This window comes from Oncorhynchus kisutch, linkage group LG3, assembly GCF_002021735.2.
Source record: "Oncorhynchus kisutch isolate 150728-3 linkage group LG3, Okis_V2, whole genome shotgun sequence".
Lineage (NCBI taxonomy): Eukaryota > Metazoa > Chordata > Actinopteri > Salmoniformes > Salmonidae > Oncorhynchus > Oncorhynchus kisutch.
The window spans coordinates 35,500,570-35,519,603 of NC_034176.2; the positions used below are offsets into that span (position 1 = coordinate 35,500,570).

General features: G+C 41.9%; 1 protein-coding gene across 2 annotated transcripts; it reads left to right on the forward strand.

Moving 5' to 3' along the window:
• Positions 1-734: 734 nt before the first annotated feature.
• On the forward strand, positions 735-13,838 carry LOC109881699 (E3 ubiquitin-protein ligase CHFR). 2 transcript variants are annotated; one of them, XM_020473811.2, is made up of 18 exons: positions 735-857; positions 1,314-1,449; positions 2,467-2,566; positions 3,327-3,436; positions 3,940-3,999; positions 4,122-4,334; positions 4,626-4,796; positions 4,879-5,068; positions 5,282-5,436; positions 5,673-5,835; positions 5,984-6,162; positions 6,440-6,541; positions 6,640-6,723; positions 7,826-7,896; positions 8,120-8,207; positions 8,436-8,543; positions 8,663-8,735; positions 9,963-13,838. In XM_020473811.2, exons 2-18 carry the CDS (start codon positions 1,344-1,346, stop codon positions 10,003-10,005), a joined length of 2,016 nt encoding a protein of 671 aa, XP_020329400.1. In that variant the 5' UTR covers positions 735-857; positions 1,314-1,343; the 3' UTR covers positions 10,006-13,838. The 2 variants fall into 2 exon arrangements, with proteins under 2 accessions (XP_020329400.1, XP_020329407.1); XM_020473818.2 differs by having other exon boundaries at positions 4,662-4,796.
• The last annotated feature ends 5,196 nt before the right edge of the window (positions 13,839-19,034 follow it).

The following is a 19,034-nucleotide window of genomic DNA, read 5'->3' on the forward strand; positions in this document are numbered from 1 at the left end:
AGATATTACTGCACTGTCGGAGCTAGAAGCACAAGCATTTCGCTTCACCCGCAATAACATCTGCTAATCACGAGTATGTGACGAATAAAATTTGATTTGAACATTCCTCGTCATTCCTACTGCCTCTGATCTGACGGACTCACTAAACACACGTCTGAGTGTCCCTCTGACTATCCTTAAAATATATATGTATAATAAAGTCATGTCGTCTGGTTTGCATACTAAAAGGAACTTGAAATGATTTATACTTTTACTTTTGCTTTTGTTACTTAAGTATATTTGAGCAATTACATTTACTTTTGATACTTAAGTACATTTAAAACCAAATACTTTTAGACTTTCACTCAAGTAGTATTTTACTGTATGACTTTCACTTTTTCCTGAGTAATTTTCTATTAAGGTATCTTTACTTTTACTCAAGTATGACAATTGGGTACTTTTTCCACCACTGGCTGCATGTCAACATCCTAGTGCAACCCTAGCAGCTGCCTCAACCACAACCCTATCCCCCGCCCAAAAAAATGTTTTTGACCTCCCCTTTTCCAAATTCCCAATGAACCCCTGGTTGTATATGCAGAGTTTTGACATTAGCCTTACAGTATAATTCCACGCAGATGCGTTAGAAAATAAATAAATTAAAGCATTTTTGCAAAGAGTTATGTGATATTAATCTTGTTTTAACAGCTTTTTCCCCCCAGACTACTTTCTCCGCCCCTCCTCCATCAGCTGATGCTTGTAAATACGTTTAGTTGCCAGGAAGTAAACTAGTGTGCGTGCCAAGATGGAAAATGAAGGGACAAAACATCTTCAAGCTAAAATAATCGCGCTTTTGAGAGTATAGTAAATCTATTTTCAAGGTAGCTAAATCGTATTATTTCTAGTTTATAGCACCTGTTAAGCAGTTTGAAAGTTGTTAGCTAGCTAGCTACTAGTAGCCAGCTTTAGCAATGTTTATTTTGAACACGAAGTTTATTGTTGATGTATGTCCACCGTTAACTTGTTTTGATGTTTGATTGACTAGCTTCAAGGATGAAATACCCTGCTAATCAAACGTTTTAGCTACATTAGCTACTGTAGTTAGCTTAGCAAGCTAGGTACAGTAACATCTTTATGTTTCTTGTTCCAAACAGGGTGGTTAATTCATTGTATATCCTTCTAAGCTAAGCTAGTAGCTAATGTTAGCTACTTAGCTAGCAAGTGCTCCACATTTCTCAACTAGAATAGGGTTCGCTTCTTAGATGACATATTTGCTGCCACCGATTTAAGAAGTGTGTTTGCATTTCTATTGTTCATGATTTGATCTAAAAATATAGCTAGAAGACTGGAACGTATCAGCTTTGAACATGGATATTCATGAAAGAAGTCAACCATGGGGGAAGTTAGTAAAAGTGGACACTGAATCGGAAGTATTGCTTGTCAACAGGGAATGCACTGTCGGGCGAAGAAAAGGTACAATTAACATTCCACACTGACATTAACTCACTTAACCATATTGTAGGCTACTTTCTGAAATATATAGAAAGTTCTGTGGTAGGACACTAACTGTTATCTATAAATTATATAAATATTTAATGAGATACTAAAATACCTGTTCTAAATATGAATGATTATTGCTCCCACAATAATAGTAATGTGTCAAATATATATTCTATAAGGCATGACACTTTTTAAAAACGAAATATAATCTGTTTTGAGGATCTGGTTTATAAATGTCTTGATGTTTGTGACAAAAGACAACATGTCATAGACATGAGAGCCAGGCAGTGTCTGGGCTCTTTAATAAAATCAGTTAATTCAAGGCACAATGCCCAAGGTCACTAAACTTAGACGCCCCCCTCTGATGATATCAAATGTGTCTATTGAGGACATGTGTGCAGAATGGTATGTTTTCTTTGTATGGATTTTGCTCAAGGAAAGGTTTAGTCTCTATTATATTGAATTCCAGGAGTCTGCTTTCCAATACAAGTGGTCTGAGTTTAATGAGCTAGTATGCTATGCACCATCCAAAATATGGTATAAAGGAAGGGTGTAAATATATCGACAATAAATCATCATAATCGTACAATCTCAGTCTAGTAATTTGAGCCGCCTCGTGAAAATATCAACTGCCCATTGCCTAAAGACATGTTTTCCTGGTATTTTAAAATTGATCATGAATAAGTCTTAATTGGCCTTGTTTACAGTAACGTGACGTAAACAAAGTCATGCTTTTTACACACGGTATAGCACAACAGCTCCATAAGGGAAGGGGGGATACCTAGTCAGTTGTACAACTGAATACCTTCCACGGAAATGTCTTCCGCATTTAACCCAACCCCTCTGAATAGGAGATGTACCTTAATCGACATCATAAGTAGCCTACCATACGAGAACATCTAGCTTATTCAAATCATGCTTAAAATAGTCATCTTAGACAATGTTGTGATTTTCTGTGCATTTTTATGAACCATCATTTTCTTTCACCAGGCTGTGATCTTTCCTTTCCTGCTAGCAAACTGGTCTCGGGGGATCACTGTAAGATAGTCCAGGATGAGAGATCAGGGTTGGTGTGGCTAGAGGACATGAGGTATGAGGGGGGTCTCGTAACAATATTTTTGTTGTGTTTTTTTATTTTTTTCTCTTCGGTCCTGTATAGCTTATAGGCTCAATGTAGGCCCATTTTCAAGGCTCGTCTGATCAATTCTGTATGTTTAACAATGCGATAACACGGTAATGTGAAGCATTTTACCTGTTAGCCTAATCAGGCTAAATAGATTTTAACCTGCGTTTTATGTTAGGTTTTATTAGAGAAAAATATGTTATGCAGATTGTCCTGTTTGTTGTGACTGGTCAGTGTATTTAATGGTAGATTGAACAGATCTAGGCCTGCACATCACAGTGTAGTCTAATTGTCAGTGTAAAGCCACCAGCTTGGAGGTAATGAGGCAAATGACACTAACCAGTAATTAGAGGTTGTGTTTTACCATGCTCTGAGTCAGCAAAGTATTCTCTACACACATCACTCTAGTGTCTGCGCACACACCCACTGCATTAGGCTATGCATCATTGAGCACAGTGGTAACTCTGTTTTGCTTCTGAATATTGTGGAAACCTCTGCAATGGAAAGACGGAATGCGACAGTGTAGTTACTCAATAGTGTAGGATACAATTCCATCCCTTTACATCCCATGAAGAGAAGCTACTATTTAATCAATGCCCTGTTCATTGCTACTATAATAATAACTGCATCCCTAGTCTGGGATTTCTTCCAAGGCTGCTGATAAATCTACGACAGAAATGACTGACCAGTGTTGTTTTTTGTGTGTGTTTTTTCCCCACCCCTCTAGCACCAATGGTACAGTGATTAACATGTCAAAGCTGGTGAAAAAGCAGGTTCATATGCTGCAGAATGGAGACGTCATCTACTTTGTGTACAGGAAAAACGAGCCAGAGCTAAGTATGTTTTTTTTCTTCCCTTTATTGATTGGGGTGTTTCACTCTGTGGTCTCTTTGTTGCTAAACCATAATGTTGGTTTCGCTGTTTTACATCGGTTATATCTCCTTAAGATAATAACTTCAATTAATTAGTTAAACAAACAGGGAGCACAGTTTAAAAAAATGTTGCCGTGTGGTAGGCTGTATAAAGAATATAACGTTTTTCTTAAGTTTCTTCAGAAAGTGTATATAAATCAGTAGTTCATAGTGCATAAATGTCTTTTAGCCACTTGTTTTCCTGTGTATCTTCCGCTGCTGACACCTTGGTTATATAATACATACACAATTAACTTACATAATGTGTGTAAACTGAGTTGGACAAGTAGGTCAGCTAAACTCATTCTTGACCGATCAAAATAAGAGTAATATGTTCCCTTTTTGGGATATTTAATGAATTGTTCATGAAAGTTTGCCTCAACAACTGAGTAAAGTATAAGTATGGTGTGCAATCTTTTGCTCGTACAGATATTGCCTACATATATCAGTCCATAAAACCAGAGAGGACATTCTCACAAGACTCAATTTGTAAGTAGGTAATACCCAAATAAATGTGATGTTTGACTGCGACCTCTGCATCCTTTTCATGAAAAACATTTGTAGGCTCATTAGCTTGTTTGTTGCTTACCACCCTTTTCTCATCCTGTCAGGCGACGCCACCAAATGCTCAGATATGCAGCAGAAAGCCCAACCCTGCACTGTTCCAGCAGCAGTGTCTGTGGAGCCATTCCTGGTTGGACCTCCATGGGAACAGCAGGCCTTAGAGGAGCCCCAGCCCTCCACCTCCTCCCACCTCTTCCACACATTCTCCCCCTCCACAGCATGTTCCTCTGCAGCCTCCCTCCTGCACTCCTCTGCCTCAGGTAGGCTTTCCATCTGGCCTGTGCTTGCTCTATATTTTGGTTAATTGTGAAGTCAAATTTTTTAACCTATATAGCATGTCTCCCTTGAATTGTGCCAGCTTTGTTCACTGTCCTTTACCTCTTTCAAAATCCCCAAATTCAAGGGCGGCTCTGGACAACTGATAATATGATAGACTTTATCCGATTTGATCAGACTTATATGGCCACTACTACTCCTGCTATTCAAGGATAGGCACAGGTAACTGAATGTGCACCAATCTCATGGGCTTTTGATAATTCTTCATCTCTCAGGTTCCGAGGGTCCTAAATGTGCTGCATCCTCTGTAGGCAAGGCTGAGGAGCCCAACTCCAACCTCCTCTGCTCAACAGATGTGCAACAGACTGAAGCCCAGAGCAGAGTCCCAATGCTGGAAGAGGGGGACATGGAGCCAGAGAGAAAGAGGAGGAAAACTGACAGTGCTGGTCAGTGTCATTACCTTGTGGGGTCTTGATACTTGGTTGGTGACGCTTGATTGTAACAGTTTTCCCCCTTTTCCTTCCCTAGATAAGAACTATGATTTTGGACTGCCACATACTTCCAGTATTGAGGTGTTGGGCCCGGGCCCAGCTAAGGGAACTCTTATCACGGATCTATTGGGAAAAGCTGCCGTGACTGTGGAAGGAGCCACGACTGACAAAATGGAGGAGTCCCTCACCTGTATCATCTGTCAGGACCTACTTCATGACTGTGTCAGGTACAGCAAGACTCTACCTACTACTACTAAATTAGAAAATAGGCCCACTCCACATTTTCATTGCTTGTGGCTCCTCGCAGCAGATGAAAATAACTGTTTCAATAAATATAATATATAGTCATATAAACAACACACAACATTGTGTAATTCCATTCTGTAAGACAGAAAGCTGCATTGTTCATGTTATCATCTCCCCGTGCGTCTCCCAACTAGCCTGCAGCCCTGTATGCACACCTTCTGTGCTGCGTGTTACTCTGGCTGGATGGAGCGCTCGTCTCTCTGCCCCACCTGTCGCTGCCCCGTAGAGAGGATCCGCAAGAACCACATCCTCAACAACCTGGTGGAGGCCTACCTTATCCAGAACCCAGGTTTGTATCCAATCTGCCCTACTCTACCCTTGGACCCTCATTAACACTACTGGGGATGGTCCCCAGCTCTTCCCCCTGTTAAACACGGCATTTGTGCATCTTGTCTTATGTGTTTCTCCTTGTCCTGAATATCTGTACAGGGCTAGCCTAAAAAAAACATACGTGGGCCTTTTGTTTGTACCATCTCTTTTTGTGTTTGGAAAAAGCATTGCAATATTGACCCTGTGTGTCCACAGAGAAGTGTCGCAGTGAGGAGGACCTGAAGAGCATGGACGGCCACAACAAGATAACTCGGGACATGCTGCAGCCAAAGATTGAGCGTTCCTTCTCTGATGAAGAGGGCAGCTCTGATTATCTCTTTGAGCTCTCGGACAATGACAGCGACGCCTCCGATATCAGGTCAGACAAAGGAGTAGCTGTGTGTATGCGTGAGAGTGTTTGTGGTCTTGTGTGTACAGTATGTGATCGAGTGTGTGTTGTGTGACTGTGTTGTGTTTTTCTCCCACTGAAACCTTTTCTCCTTGTTCCTGTTGTTGTGTGTCCATAGCCAGCCCTTTGTGATGTGCAGACAGTGTCCAGGCTACAGGAAGGAGGTTAGCCAGGTTCTATGGGCCATAGGGCCAGCTCCTCTAGGACCAGCCCCACCAACTCCTGAGGACAGGGCTGGGAAACCCCTTGGAGAGAGGCCATCAACATCATCAACATGCTCTGACTTCCCCACTACAGGTTACTGAACTGTGCCGAACTGTTGATCACAATAATGGGTGACCTTTTTGTATAGTGATTTTATATCTGATATGTAATCGTTCTAAATTGTGTGATCAAATTGGCTATCAAAATGTTGCACTCGCCTGAACACAGAAATGTGTTGGTCAGATGCGCTACGAGCATTCCATCTGCAGATTCTACAACAGTACAGAGTGCACCTTTCAGGGCCTTGACCCAGATTATATGCGTATGTGTCCCACTGAAATGTTTCCCTCTGTGTCCTGTCCTCCTGCAGCTCCTCGAGAGTACACGTGTCCTCCTCAGGGCAGCCATGTCATCTGCACCTGCTGCCTGCAGCCCATGCCAGACCGCCGCACCGAACTCTCCTCTCAGCAATGTGAGTGACCCACAGGCCTGTCAGTCAATGTTAATGGACCAACGGCACGGTTGCCTTTGCTGAATGTGCTGATGGGTGTGGTTCTTTGTGTTGGGCAGGTGTGGCGTGCCAACGGCCCTTCTGCCACATGTACTGGGGTTGCCAGAGGATCGGCTGTCAAGGCTGCCTAGCACGTTTCAATGGTTTGTCTCTGCTCTAGTACTCCTAAGGGCTAGATTTACTAGGCACTGGTTCAGTTTGTCCCTGCTATTTTCCAAGGGTAAATAAAGAATACAAGGTTGAACAAAATGTTCATTTAAGGTTATAGTTCGTGATTTTGGCATTCCAATTAACTCATGGATACAATTTGTATGTCTCTGCGTCCAGTATGAAGGAAGTTAGAGGTAGTTTCGTTAGCCAATGCTAACTAGCGCTAGGTTAACACCAAGACTGGAAGTCTTCGGGCATAGAGCTGTACCTGAAGACTTCCAGTCTTTGCGCTAAGCTAGTTAGCATTGGCTCACGAAATTACCTCTAACTTCCTTCATACCTGATGAAAATACATAACATTTTTATCCACAAGTTCATTGCCAAAATCCCAAACTAAGTTGTAGTACTTAATCGCAAATAAGCTTGGAGATTTGTTTAATTGACCTTAGAAAATAACCGGTACAAACTTCACACTGTGCTATTAAACAGCCATCATTAACATTGAGTGGCTGCTGCCAACATACTGACTCAAATCTCTAGCCACTTTCATAATAAAAAATAGGATGTAATAAATGTATCACTAGTCACTTTAAACAATGCCACTTTATATGTTTACACACCCTACATTACTCATCTCATATGTATATACTGTACTCTATACCATCTACTGCATCTTGCCTATGCTGCACGGCCATCGCTCATCCATATATTTATATGTACATATTCTTATTCATTCCTTTACACGTGTGTGTGTGTGTGTATAAGGTAGTTGTTGTGAAATTGTTAGATTACACGTTAGATATTACTGCATGGTCGGAACTAGAAGCACAAGCATTTCGCTACACTCGTATTAACATCTGCCAACTGTGTATGTGACCAATAAAATGTGATTTGATGCTTAGTTAACCAGGCCTTTTGGGTGATTTCCAAGGTAACACTATCATTTTGGAAAGTTTGACAATAGTGGTTGCAAATAGAAATTTACCAAGATAGATTTCCTATATTGTCCCTATGTCTTACTCATCATTTGTTACTGTATCACATTGCAGTAGCATGTTTACCAATATGAGAAATATAATATGTCTTCTTCCACAGAACTCAACCTTACAGACAAATGTCTGGACGGTGTTCTGAACAGCAATAACTATGAATCAGAGATCCTCCAGGTACATCCTTTTTATACTCCTTGGCTCTAACCATTGGTCTGTCTGGACACCCAGAAACCGTATCTGCACTATTTGGGGTGGTTTCCCAGACACAGATTCATCTTAGTCCTGGAGTAAAACACTATTTCAATGACGATTCTCCATTGAACATTCGGACCCTTTACTCAGTACTTTGTTGATGCACGTTTGGCAGCAATTACAGCCTCAAGTCTTCTGCTTACAGAATTACTTGTCAGCCAGAGGGATGTCGTGGAGGGACATGCTACAGGAGGGTCTTCGGGGCCTGCAACAGGGAACCTTCTACCTCTCTGGTCAGTCTTGACACTATCCTCTTCACCTCACATAACTTGAGATTGGAAGCGTTCCAGGTTGCCTTTTTTGCAGTTGCACAACACTACTGCAAAAATGATAAGCTGGAACGCCACCATTAAGTTTCCCATCTTGAACATGGTTCTAAGTCCTACTGACAGTGCAGAGCATCCTTCCACCTCCCTTTGGAACACACTAGTAACCCTCGCTCTCCAATTTTTCTACCCCAGATTATCGCATCAACAGTAATGCCATAATGTGTTTCTGCTGTGGCCTGCGTGCCTTCAAGGAGCTGGCCTACAAATATAGACAGAACATTCCTGGCTCGGAGCTCCCAGGTGAGAGAGCACTGCCCACAATGACACAGCCTCTAACGACTGTAGACTGCGAGATGGCAATGAACTAGCATATCCAAATTATGAATGAAGCTTTATTTGTTTGATATTCTTTCCCACAGTTGCTGTGACGTCTCGGCCTGACTGTTATTGGGGACGCAACTGCCGGACTCAAGTAAAGGCCCACCACGCCACGTAAGTTACATGTGGCCATTATCTTCTGAATAGGTCTCCACAGTCCAAGCTTATATGTGTACCAGTCAATAGTTTGGACACACCTACTTTTTTTTTTTGTGACTATTTAAAAAAAAACTTTTTTCTACATTGTAGAATAATAGTGAAGACACAAACTATGAAATAACACACATGGAATCATGTAATAACCAAAAGTTTTAAACAAATCAAAATATATTTGAGATTCTTCAAAGTAGTACCCTTTGCCTTCATGACAGCTTTGCACATGCTTGGCATTCTCTCAACTAGCTCATGAGGCAGTCACCTGGAATGCCTTTAAATGAACAGGTGTGCCTTGTTAATTTGAGGAATTTCTTTCCTTAATGTGTTTTGAGCCAATCAGTTGTGTTGTGACAAGGTAAGGGTGGTATACAGAAGCCCTATTTGGTAAAATACCAAGTCCATATTATGGCAAGAACAGCTCAAATAAGCAAAGAGGAGCGACAATCCATCATTATTTTAAGACATGAAGGTCAGTCAATCCGGAACATTTCAAGAACTTTGAAAGTTTCTTCAAGTGCCGTCGCAAAAACCTTCAAGCGCTATGATAAACTGGCTCTCATGAGGACCACCACAGGAAAGGAAGACCCAGAGTTACCTCTGCTGCAGAGGATAAGTTTGTTAGAGTTACCAGCCTTTCACCCCAAATAAATGGAGTGCATCCTCAGATGACCTGGCCTCCACAATCACCCTAACTCAACCCAATTGAGATGGTTTGGGATGAGTTGGACCATGGAGTGAAGGAAAAGCAGCCAACAAGTGCTCTGCAAATATGGGAACTTCTTCAAGAGTGTTGGAAATGCATTCCTCATGAAACTGGTTGAGAGAATGCCATGAGTGTGCAAAGCTGTCAAGGCAAAGGGTGGCTACTTTAAAGAATCTCAAATATATTTTGATTTAACACTTTTGGGGGGGGTTACTACATTTTTCCATATGTTATTTCATAGTTTTGATGTCTTCACTATTATTCTACAATGTAGAAAATAGTACAAATTAAAACCCTTGGAATGAGTAGGTGTGTCAACAGGCTTCAATGTGGCTGTACATGTATTTTACCAGCAGGGGGCACTCTTGTATCAGCTTGGCCAATAACACCTGCTAGTAGAGGAAAGCTGCAATCACTACTTCACTGCAGCTCTGGTTCATGATGTGACACATTTGTATTGTTTCCTTTTCACCTTGTTGCAGGAAATTCAACCACATATGTGAGCAGACGCGTTTCAAGAGCTGAAGAGCCTTGTGGGTGACCTGCTATGCAAGGCTCCTCTCCAATCACTGGAGCAAAGACTGACTTCCAAGGATCTCCTGTATTACTCTCTGTCTCTATACAAAGTGGTCCTTTTTTTCCCTCCCTCCCTTATTAAGCAGCTCTTTGCCCCGAGGTAAAGTGTCTCTCTCTTAGGTAATAACTTGTAGTTCCCTAACAGGTTCTATAGACTTTGTATTTAATTATATGCAGGAATTACAATCAAACTCTTTTGGTAAGACTGGCTAGGTAATGATTAGCCCAGTCTTATAGGCATAGTAGGGTGGGATAGCACTATGCACTCCACACAGTAGGACCGGATTCCCCTATATGATGATGGACTAATATCTTATGAGGAATATGATCAGCACCCTTCATTGCAGTATCATGTTCTTTTGGGTACATGATCATATGACTAGTTTGAGGGATATATATATATTTTTTAAATACACTGAGAACAATTGAAAATAAGAATTTGTTCTTAACTGACTTGCCTAGTTAAATAAAGGTAAATAAAAAATACGTGTACTGTTACACACAGGATGAAATGGCATCTTTTGTGACCGTAGCTTAGAAGGCATAAATATATTGATATTAGTAAGCCGTTGACACTTTTTCTATTTCCGTGTGCCTGAGTAGTTGGCACAAAAAAAAAGGTGATTTTGTTTTTCTCTCTCAACTTGTGGTGTAGTGCTTTAGATATCTTGGAGAATTCTGTATTTGAAAGCTTCCTACTTTTGTGAAAATACAGCAGCAAATGGTGTTCTAAATAGTATTCATATGTTGGAACCTTCCCCCAAACCTACTAGGTAGAATCACAGCTATGTTGTCTAAAGACTTCATATGCATATATAGACATTGAGGCTTCTTGTGGTTTCTATATATATCTCACACACACAAGAAAAAGTATGTGAACCCTTGTAAATACCTCAGTTTCTGCATAAATTGGTCTTAACATTTGATCTGATCTTCATCTAGGTCACAACAATAGACAAACACAGTCTGCTTAAACTAACACACAAGCAATTATACATGTTGTCTTTATTGAACACACCGTGTAAACATTCACAGTGCAGGGTGGGAAAAGTATGTGAACCCTTTGATTTAATAACTGGTTGACCCTCCTTTGTCAGCAATAACCTCAACCAAACATTTTCTGTAGTTGCAGATCAAACCTGCACAACAGTCAGGAGAAATTTGGACCATTCCTCTTTGCAAAACTGTTTCTGTTCAGCAATATTCTTGGGATGCCTGGTGTGAACTGCTCTCGAGGTCATGCCGCAGCATCTCAATCGGGTTGAGGTCAGGGCTCTGACTGGGCCACTCCAGAAGGTGTATTTTCTTCTGTTGAAGCTATTGTTGTTGATTTTACTTCTGTGTTTTGGGTCGTTGTCCTGTTGCATCACCCAATAGCATAACATTCTCCAGCAAAATATCCTGATAAACTTGGGAATTCATTTTTTCATCAATGATCGCAAGCTGTCCAGGCCTCGAGGCAGCAAAGCAGCCCCAAACCATGATGCTCCCTCCACCATACCTTACAGTTGGGATGAGGTTTTGATGTTGGTGGCTGTGCCTTTTTTTTTTCTTCTCACATAGTGTTGTGTGTTCCAAACAACTGAACTTTAATTTCACCTGTCCACAGAATATTTTGCCAGTAGCGCTGTGGAACATCCAGGTGCACTTTTGCAAACTTCAGATGTGCAGCAATGTTTTTTTGGTTTTTTTTGACAGCAGTGGCTTCTTCCGTGGTGTCCTCCCATGAACACTATTCTTATTTAGTGTTTTGTAGACAACAGAGAAGTTAGCATGTTCCAGAGATTTCTGTAAGTCTTTAGCTGACACTAGGATTCTTAACCTCATTGCAAGAGCACAGCGCAGAATGCTCAATCATCTTTGCAGGATGGCCACTCCTAGGGAGATTAGCAACAGTGCTGAACTTTCTCCATTTTATAGATAATTTGTCTTACTGTGGACTGATGAACATCAAGGCTTTTAGAGATACTTTTGTAACCCTTTCCAGCTTTATGCAAGTCAACAATTCTTAATCTTAGGTCTTCTGAGATCTCTTTTGTTCAAGGCATGGTTCACATCAGGCAATTCTTCTTGTGAATAACAAACTCACATGTTGTGAGTGTTCTATAGGGCAAGGCAGCTCCAACCAACATCTCCAATCTCGTCTCGTTGATTGGACTCCAGGTTAGCTGACTCCAATTAGCTTTTGGAGAAGTCATTAGCCTTGGGATTCACATACTTTTCCCAGCCTACACTGAATGTTTAAATGATGTATTCAATATAGACAAGAAAAATACAATGTTAATGTTATTAGTTTAAGCACACTGTCTATTGTTGTGACTTAGATGAAGATCAGATCAAATTTGATGACCAATTTATGCAGAAATCCAGGTAATTCCAAAGGGTTCACATACTTTTTCTTGCCACTGTATGGATGACAAAGATATTCAGTGGCACCATTTTGAATTCCGACAGCTTCCACATATTAATAAGACGATGCATTTTGTGTTTATTGGAAAAGGGAGGTTATACTTAGTTTTGGGAAAAGGGGATTTCTGCTGAGTTTCTTTGGATTTCCCGACAAGGGCAAAAAGCCATGTACAAGCTAAGCATAATAGGGCTGAGTGAGAATCCATGGGATAGTTAGTTGTATAGGATTTCAGTTTGTCAGGCGGGGATAATGAGGGTTATGTGTTGAAATGTTGTTTTATCTGAGGCTGGGAAAGGCAGGGGTGTTCAGTTATATGCTTTGCTCGGGATAATCAACGTAAAGCAGATTTATTTCTTTTAAGTAGTTTATTAGAGAAGCTTTCTCAGCTCTGAACTAGTAGTAACGGCCAATGCAGTTTGTTGTTGTTAGAATGCCCAATGGTTTGTTAGACTTGGGTTCAGGGGGGTAGAATTGTTCCTCCTTTTTTGCATTGTTAGGTTAGTGGTGTTGGCTAAACATGTTGATTTAAGCCAACAACTTGATCATACTGTGTGTATCATACTTGTTAGTAAGGATGACTATTCTGTATTGTTTTGCAAGCCCAATTTTGCAGAACCCCCCCCCCCCCCAGGTAATAATATGTTAAACTTGACACCTCTGCTTTGTATTCCAGTTCATACGATGAGTACATGTTTTTGGACATATGTCGCCGTATTGAAGTGTAACCTTGGAGCATTTTGTATCGATCTTTATAACAAAGTTTGTTTTTATCTGAGTTATTTTTTTTTTTTTTTGTGCGGTGTTTATTGTTTTGGAGAAACAGAGGAACAAATGCCATGGTTTGGTTAAACCTAAATTGGTGCAAATGTCCTGTATTAAGTTTTGAGGAAATACTACATTGCCGTTAGGATTCAAACTTGTTTAGGGTGTTTTCACTGTCAGACAAAGTGTTGTATTTACACAGTACTCACTTGTCTCTTACCATTATCTTTAAATTAGTGACCATTATCTTTTAAATTAGTGACCATTATCTTTAAATTAGTGACCAATCATATGAAAGTCTAATCGGCCCAGTCTCTGCAGACCTTTTAGGCTAGCAAGAATGCCCTGATATACTATTTTCTTATGTGCCCTTTTGTATATTAAAAATAACTTGCGTTGTTAGTAGTGAAGGAAAGTACAGCATTTTGGGGGGAGGGTTGGGGGTATACAGTCATTAAAGTGAAAAAAATTACTTTGCAAGAAATGAAATGAAGAGGTTATTCACTTTGATCCAATATCTTGTGTATTCTGTGTAATTAAAAAAAAATGTTTTGTTGATTTTTGTAAATTGTGACATTAAATTACAACATTGATTTAATATGGGAAAAAGTAGAATGTCCAAACTGTTAGATCTGTTTACAAGCAAGACTAGCTTTGAGGGTATTTGCTTTAATTCAGCTCGCACACATTGCCAAATTTGAATCACTCATTTGAACATTTAGGCTGGGATTCAATCTGATTGTGGGTTATAGGCATTGCGAGTTTTAAAAGCAATGTTCGCGGAGATCCCATTAACGGTAAACGCTGCATATGTCGGCTCAATTGGAAATTGCCTTTAAAAGCTGCAATGCCCATAACCTGCGATCGGCACACAACTGTTCGTTTGATGACACACAAGATTACAATTAGGTGGGGATTCAAACAAACACCGATTTTAATGACCTGTGCACAGCGATAGATTGAAGGTAATTGCCCAAACATTCATGGAGATTAAATTAGCTGTAAAGGCCACAGATGTCTGTCTGCTCAAGCAGATATTACCTTAGTCTATCACAGTTTACTGGTCCTTTGTGTTTGATTCCCAGCCCCAAGCTGAACTGTAATAAGCACTGAGGAAAAGGTGGAGAATATGACTTCTTTTATTCTCGATTACGGCATCTGTTGAGAAACGTCCTTGTGCAATCAATGTGTGTGAAACTCGTGATTGGTGCTGTAACTCGACCTAGAGTGCATTTGGAAAGTATTCAGACCCCTTGACTTTCCACATTTTGTTATGTTACGGCCTTATTCTCAACTGGATAAAAAAAAAAAAATCACTCTCAATCTACACACTACCTCAATGACAAAGCGAAAACTGGCATTTTTACAAATGTATTAAAAATAAATAAAAACTGACTCGATTTAAGCTCCGGTGCATCCTGTTTCCCATTCGTCATCCAAGAGATGTTTCTACAACTTGGAGTCCACCTGCGGTAAATTCAATTGAATGGATGTGATTTGGAAAGGCTCCACAGTTGACGGTGCATGTCAGAGAAAAAAACCAAGCCATGAGTTTGAATGAAATGTCTGTAGAGTTCTGAGGCACAGATCTGGGGAAGGATGCCAAAGAATGTCTGCAGCATTGAAGGTCCACAAGAACACAGTGGCCTCCATCGTTCTTAAATGGAATAAGTTTGGAACCACCAAGACTCTTCCTAGAGCTGGCTGCCTGGCCAAACTGAGCAATCGGGGGAGGAGAGCCTTGGTCAGGGAGGCAGGTGACCCAGAACCAGATGGTCACTCTGTGGAGATGGTTGCCCTTCTGGAAGATTCTTGCAGCACTCCACCAATCAGGCCTTTATGGTAGATGGAAGCCACTCGGTAAAAGGCACATGACAGCCCACTTGGAGTTTGCCAAAAGGCACCTGAAGGACTTTCAGACCATGAGAAATTAGATTCTCTGGTCTGAGGAAACCAAGATTGAACTCTTTGGCCTGAATGCCAAGTGCCACGTCTGGAGGAAACCTGGCACCATCCCTACGGTGAAGCATGGGGATGTTTTTGCGCAGCAGCGACTGGGAGACAAGTCAGGCTCGAGGGAAATAATGAACGGAGCACCTTCCAACAGGACAGCGACCATAAGCACACAGCCAAGACAACGCAGGGGCAAGTCTCAATGTCCTTGAGTGGCCCGGACTTGAACCCGATCGAGCATCTGAAAATAGCGATGCTCCCTATCCAACCTGACAGAGCTTGAGAGGATCTGCAGAGAAGATTGGGAGAAACTCCCCAAATGAGGTGTGCCAAGCTTGTAGAGTCATACCCAAGAAGACTCAAGAATGTAAACACTGCCAAAAGTACTGAAAAGAGTCTAAATACTTATGTAATTGGAATTTCAGTTTATTTGTAATAAATTTGCTATGTCATTATTGGGTATTATGTGTAGGTTGAAGGGGGGGAAAAAAACAATTTTATAATAAGCCTGTAATGTTACAATGTGAAAATTCAAGGGGTCTGAATACTTTCCGAATGCACTGTATGTAACCTAACGATATACCCTCATTGTGATGACTGTTTAGTGGCAATATTTCCACCCCCGCACCCATGTTTTTTTGCGTGGAGATAAAGGGGGACAAATAATGGGCCCGCTTTCTGCCCGAGGCCCTTAGCTCATGTCTTAAGTCGTGGTTTCCCTGTTGTGGGTTCACACTGTGGCATTCCTGAGAGGCTCAGGCCCTAGCTCAGCACAACCTTCCCCAGCCAGCCGATCCCTCCCCACAGCAGAGCTGAACCTTAATTATTTCTAACAGGAGGATCTGGGCACCCTAAGCCAACAACAGTGCAAACCGCCGATCCGGAATTGGTGTTAAGGAGGCTTTGGGGGGGTGCTTTGCATTCTCTCCGAGAGAAACTATGTATTCTAGGGCAAATATTTACTCACTTTGTGATGGTGTCTGGACCAAGCTGATCTGTACTAACAGTATGACCAGTTAGTAAGTAGAAAAGGGCTGGCTGAGGTAAGTTTCATTCTACCTCATGAAATCCCCCCCCCAAAGACATTCAGAACATCTCCATCTGTACTTCATTTAATAGATTCTAAGAAGTGGAGGACTGACTGAATGGGCATGTAGAGCAACACTCAAGGCTTGATTCAATCTGTATCGCAGAAGTGCAGTGCTATAACACGATTGAAATATAAAGGTAATTTCCTATTGCGTCAACATATGCCGTGTTTACCATGAATGCAGTCTCCACAAACATTGCCTTTCAATTTCTATCACAATATAGCGCTGAACGGATTGAATAGTTACGTTTAATGCAGGGGAACACAACTCTTGCCCTCAGGCGTGAAAGTTGCTTTTAAAACATATATCTGAGGTACCTATACTACATACGTCCATAGACCTGAGCCCTATATGACATATGTCCAGAGCCACGGGAAGTAGGGGTGATGCAGCACTTTTCTAAAATGAAAACTTTATGAAATAATATATTTTTATTACCAAATTAGTACACTTGCCCTTTATTACCCCTGCCAGCAAGGCGCAGCGGGTTGAGGACCAATGAAATCTGATTCCTCTGATTGTGTCATCATACCGCCGTTTGAGGAAGATGGCTGATAAAATGTTTGTTAGTCATGTTAAATTAAAATACCTATTTATCACAGTTAGAATGACAGTTGAAGTCATTTGTACATGTAGGTAGGGGTGAAGTGTCAATGCATAGAAAACAGTGAATAGCAGCAGTGTAAAAAAATAAATAAATGGGGGGGTCAATGTAAATAGTCTGGTGGCCATTTGATTAATTGTTAAGCAGGTTTATGGCTTGGGAGTAGAAGCTGTTAAGGAGCCTTTTGGTCTTAGACTTGGTACTCCGGTACCGCTTGCTGTGCGGTAGCAGAGAAAAGTGTCTATGACTTGGGTGACTGGAGTCTGACAATTTCATGGACTTTCCTCTGACACCGCTTATTATATAGGTCCTGGATTGCAGGAAGCCTGGCCCCAGTGATGTACTGGGCCGTACGCACTACCCTCTGTAGCGCCTTATGATTAGATGCTGAGCAGTTACCATACCAGGCGCTGATGCAACCGGTCAGGATGCTCTAGATGCTGACAGGAGCTGTAGAACCTATTGAGGATCTGGGGACCCATGCGAGATCTTTTCAGTCTCCTGAAAGGGAAAAGGTGTTGTCGTGCCCTCTTCACAACTGTCTTGGTGTGGTTGGACCATGATAATTCGTTGGTGATGTGGACACCAAGGAACTTAACCCTCGACCTGCTCCACTACAGCCCCGTCTGTTAATGGGGGCCTGTTCGGCCCGCCTTTTCCTGTAGTCCACGATCATCTCCTTTGTCTTGCTCACATTGAGGGAGAGGCTGTCGTCCTGGCACCACACTGCCAGATCTCTGACCACCTCCCTATAGACTGTCTCATCGTTGTCGGTGATCAGGCCCACCACTGTGTCGTCAGCAAACTTAATAATGGTGTTGGAGTCGTCGTTTGGCCACGAAGTCGTGGGTGAACAGGGGGTTCAGGAGGGGACCCCGTGTTGAGCATCAGCATGGCATACGTTGTTGCCTACCCTTACCACCTGGGGGCGGCCCATCAGGAAGTCCAGGATCCAATTGCAGAGGGTGTTCAGTCCCAGGGTCCTTAGCTTAGTGATGAGCTTCGTGGGTACTATGGTGTTGAATGCTGAGCTGTAGTCAATGAACAGCATTCTCATGTAGGTGTTCCTTTTGTCCAGGTGGGAAAGGGCAATGTGGAGTGCTATTGAGATTGCGTCATCTGTGGATCTGTTGGTAGTATGCGAATTGGAGTGGGTCTAGGGTATCTGGGAGGATGCTGTTGATGTGAGCCATGACCAGCCTTTCAAAGCACTTCATGGCTACTGACTAATCATTTAGGCAGGTTACCTTCACTTCTTTGGGCACAGGGACTATGATGGTCTGCTTGAAACATGTAGGTATTACAGACTCAGTCAGGGAGAGGTTGAAAATTTCAGTTTCAGTTGGTCCACGCATGCTTTGAGTATACATCCTGGTAATCCGTCTGGCCCCTCGGTTTTGTGAATGTTGACCTGCTTAAAGGTCTTGCTCACATCAGCTACAGAGAGCGTTATCACACAGTTGTCCAGAACAGCTGGTGCTCTCATGCATGTTTTAGTGTTGCTTGCCTCGAAGCGAGCATAAAAGGCATTGGGTCATCTGGTAGGCTCACGTCACTGGGCAGCTCACGTTTGGATTTCCCTTTGTAGTCCGTAATAGTTTTCAAGCCCTGCCACATCCGACAAGCGTCAGAGCTGGTGTAGTAGGATTCAATCTTAATCCTGTATTGATGCTTTGCTTGTTTGATGGTTCGTCTGAGGGCATAGTGGGATTTCTTATAAGCGTTAGTGTCCTGCTACTTGAAAGCAGCAGCTCTAGCCTTTAGCTCGATGCGGATGTTGCCTGTAATCCATGGCATCTGGTTGTACATACAGTCCCTGTGTGGAATGTCCCTGTGTGCACTTATTGATGAAGCCCATGACTGAGGTGGTATACTCCTCAATGACATTTGATGAATCCCGGAACACATTCCAGTCTGTGCTAGCAAAACAGTCCTGTAGCATATGCGTCATCCGACCACTTCCGTATTGATCGAGTCACTGGCACGGGGAGAGCTTTGTATGCATCTGTGTGTGAAGTAAAGGTGTACAAGTTTTTTTTTCGCCCCGTCAGGTTGCACGTGACATGCTGGTAGAAATGAGGTGAAACGGATTTAAGATGCATGACTTGCTACTTACTACTTTCTGCTGACATCAAATGATCAAGAACTGAAGCAGAAA

Excerpts from the sequence above, each read along its gene's own strand:
- LOC109881699 (XM_020473811.2), top strand. The coding sequence starts at position 1,344 with ATGGATATTCATGAAAGAAGTCAACCATGGGGGAAGTTAGTAAAAGTG. Across the intron at positions 4,335-4,625 it reads CCTGCACTCCTCTGCCTCAG|GTTCCGAGGGTCCTAAATGT; the intron begins GTAGGCTTTCCA and ends TTCATCTCTCAG. Across the intron at positions 5,069-5,281 it reads CTACTTCATGACTGTGTCAG|CCTGCAGCCCTGTATGCACA; the intron begins GTACAGCAAGAC and ends TCTCCCAACTAG.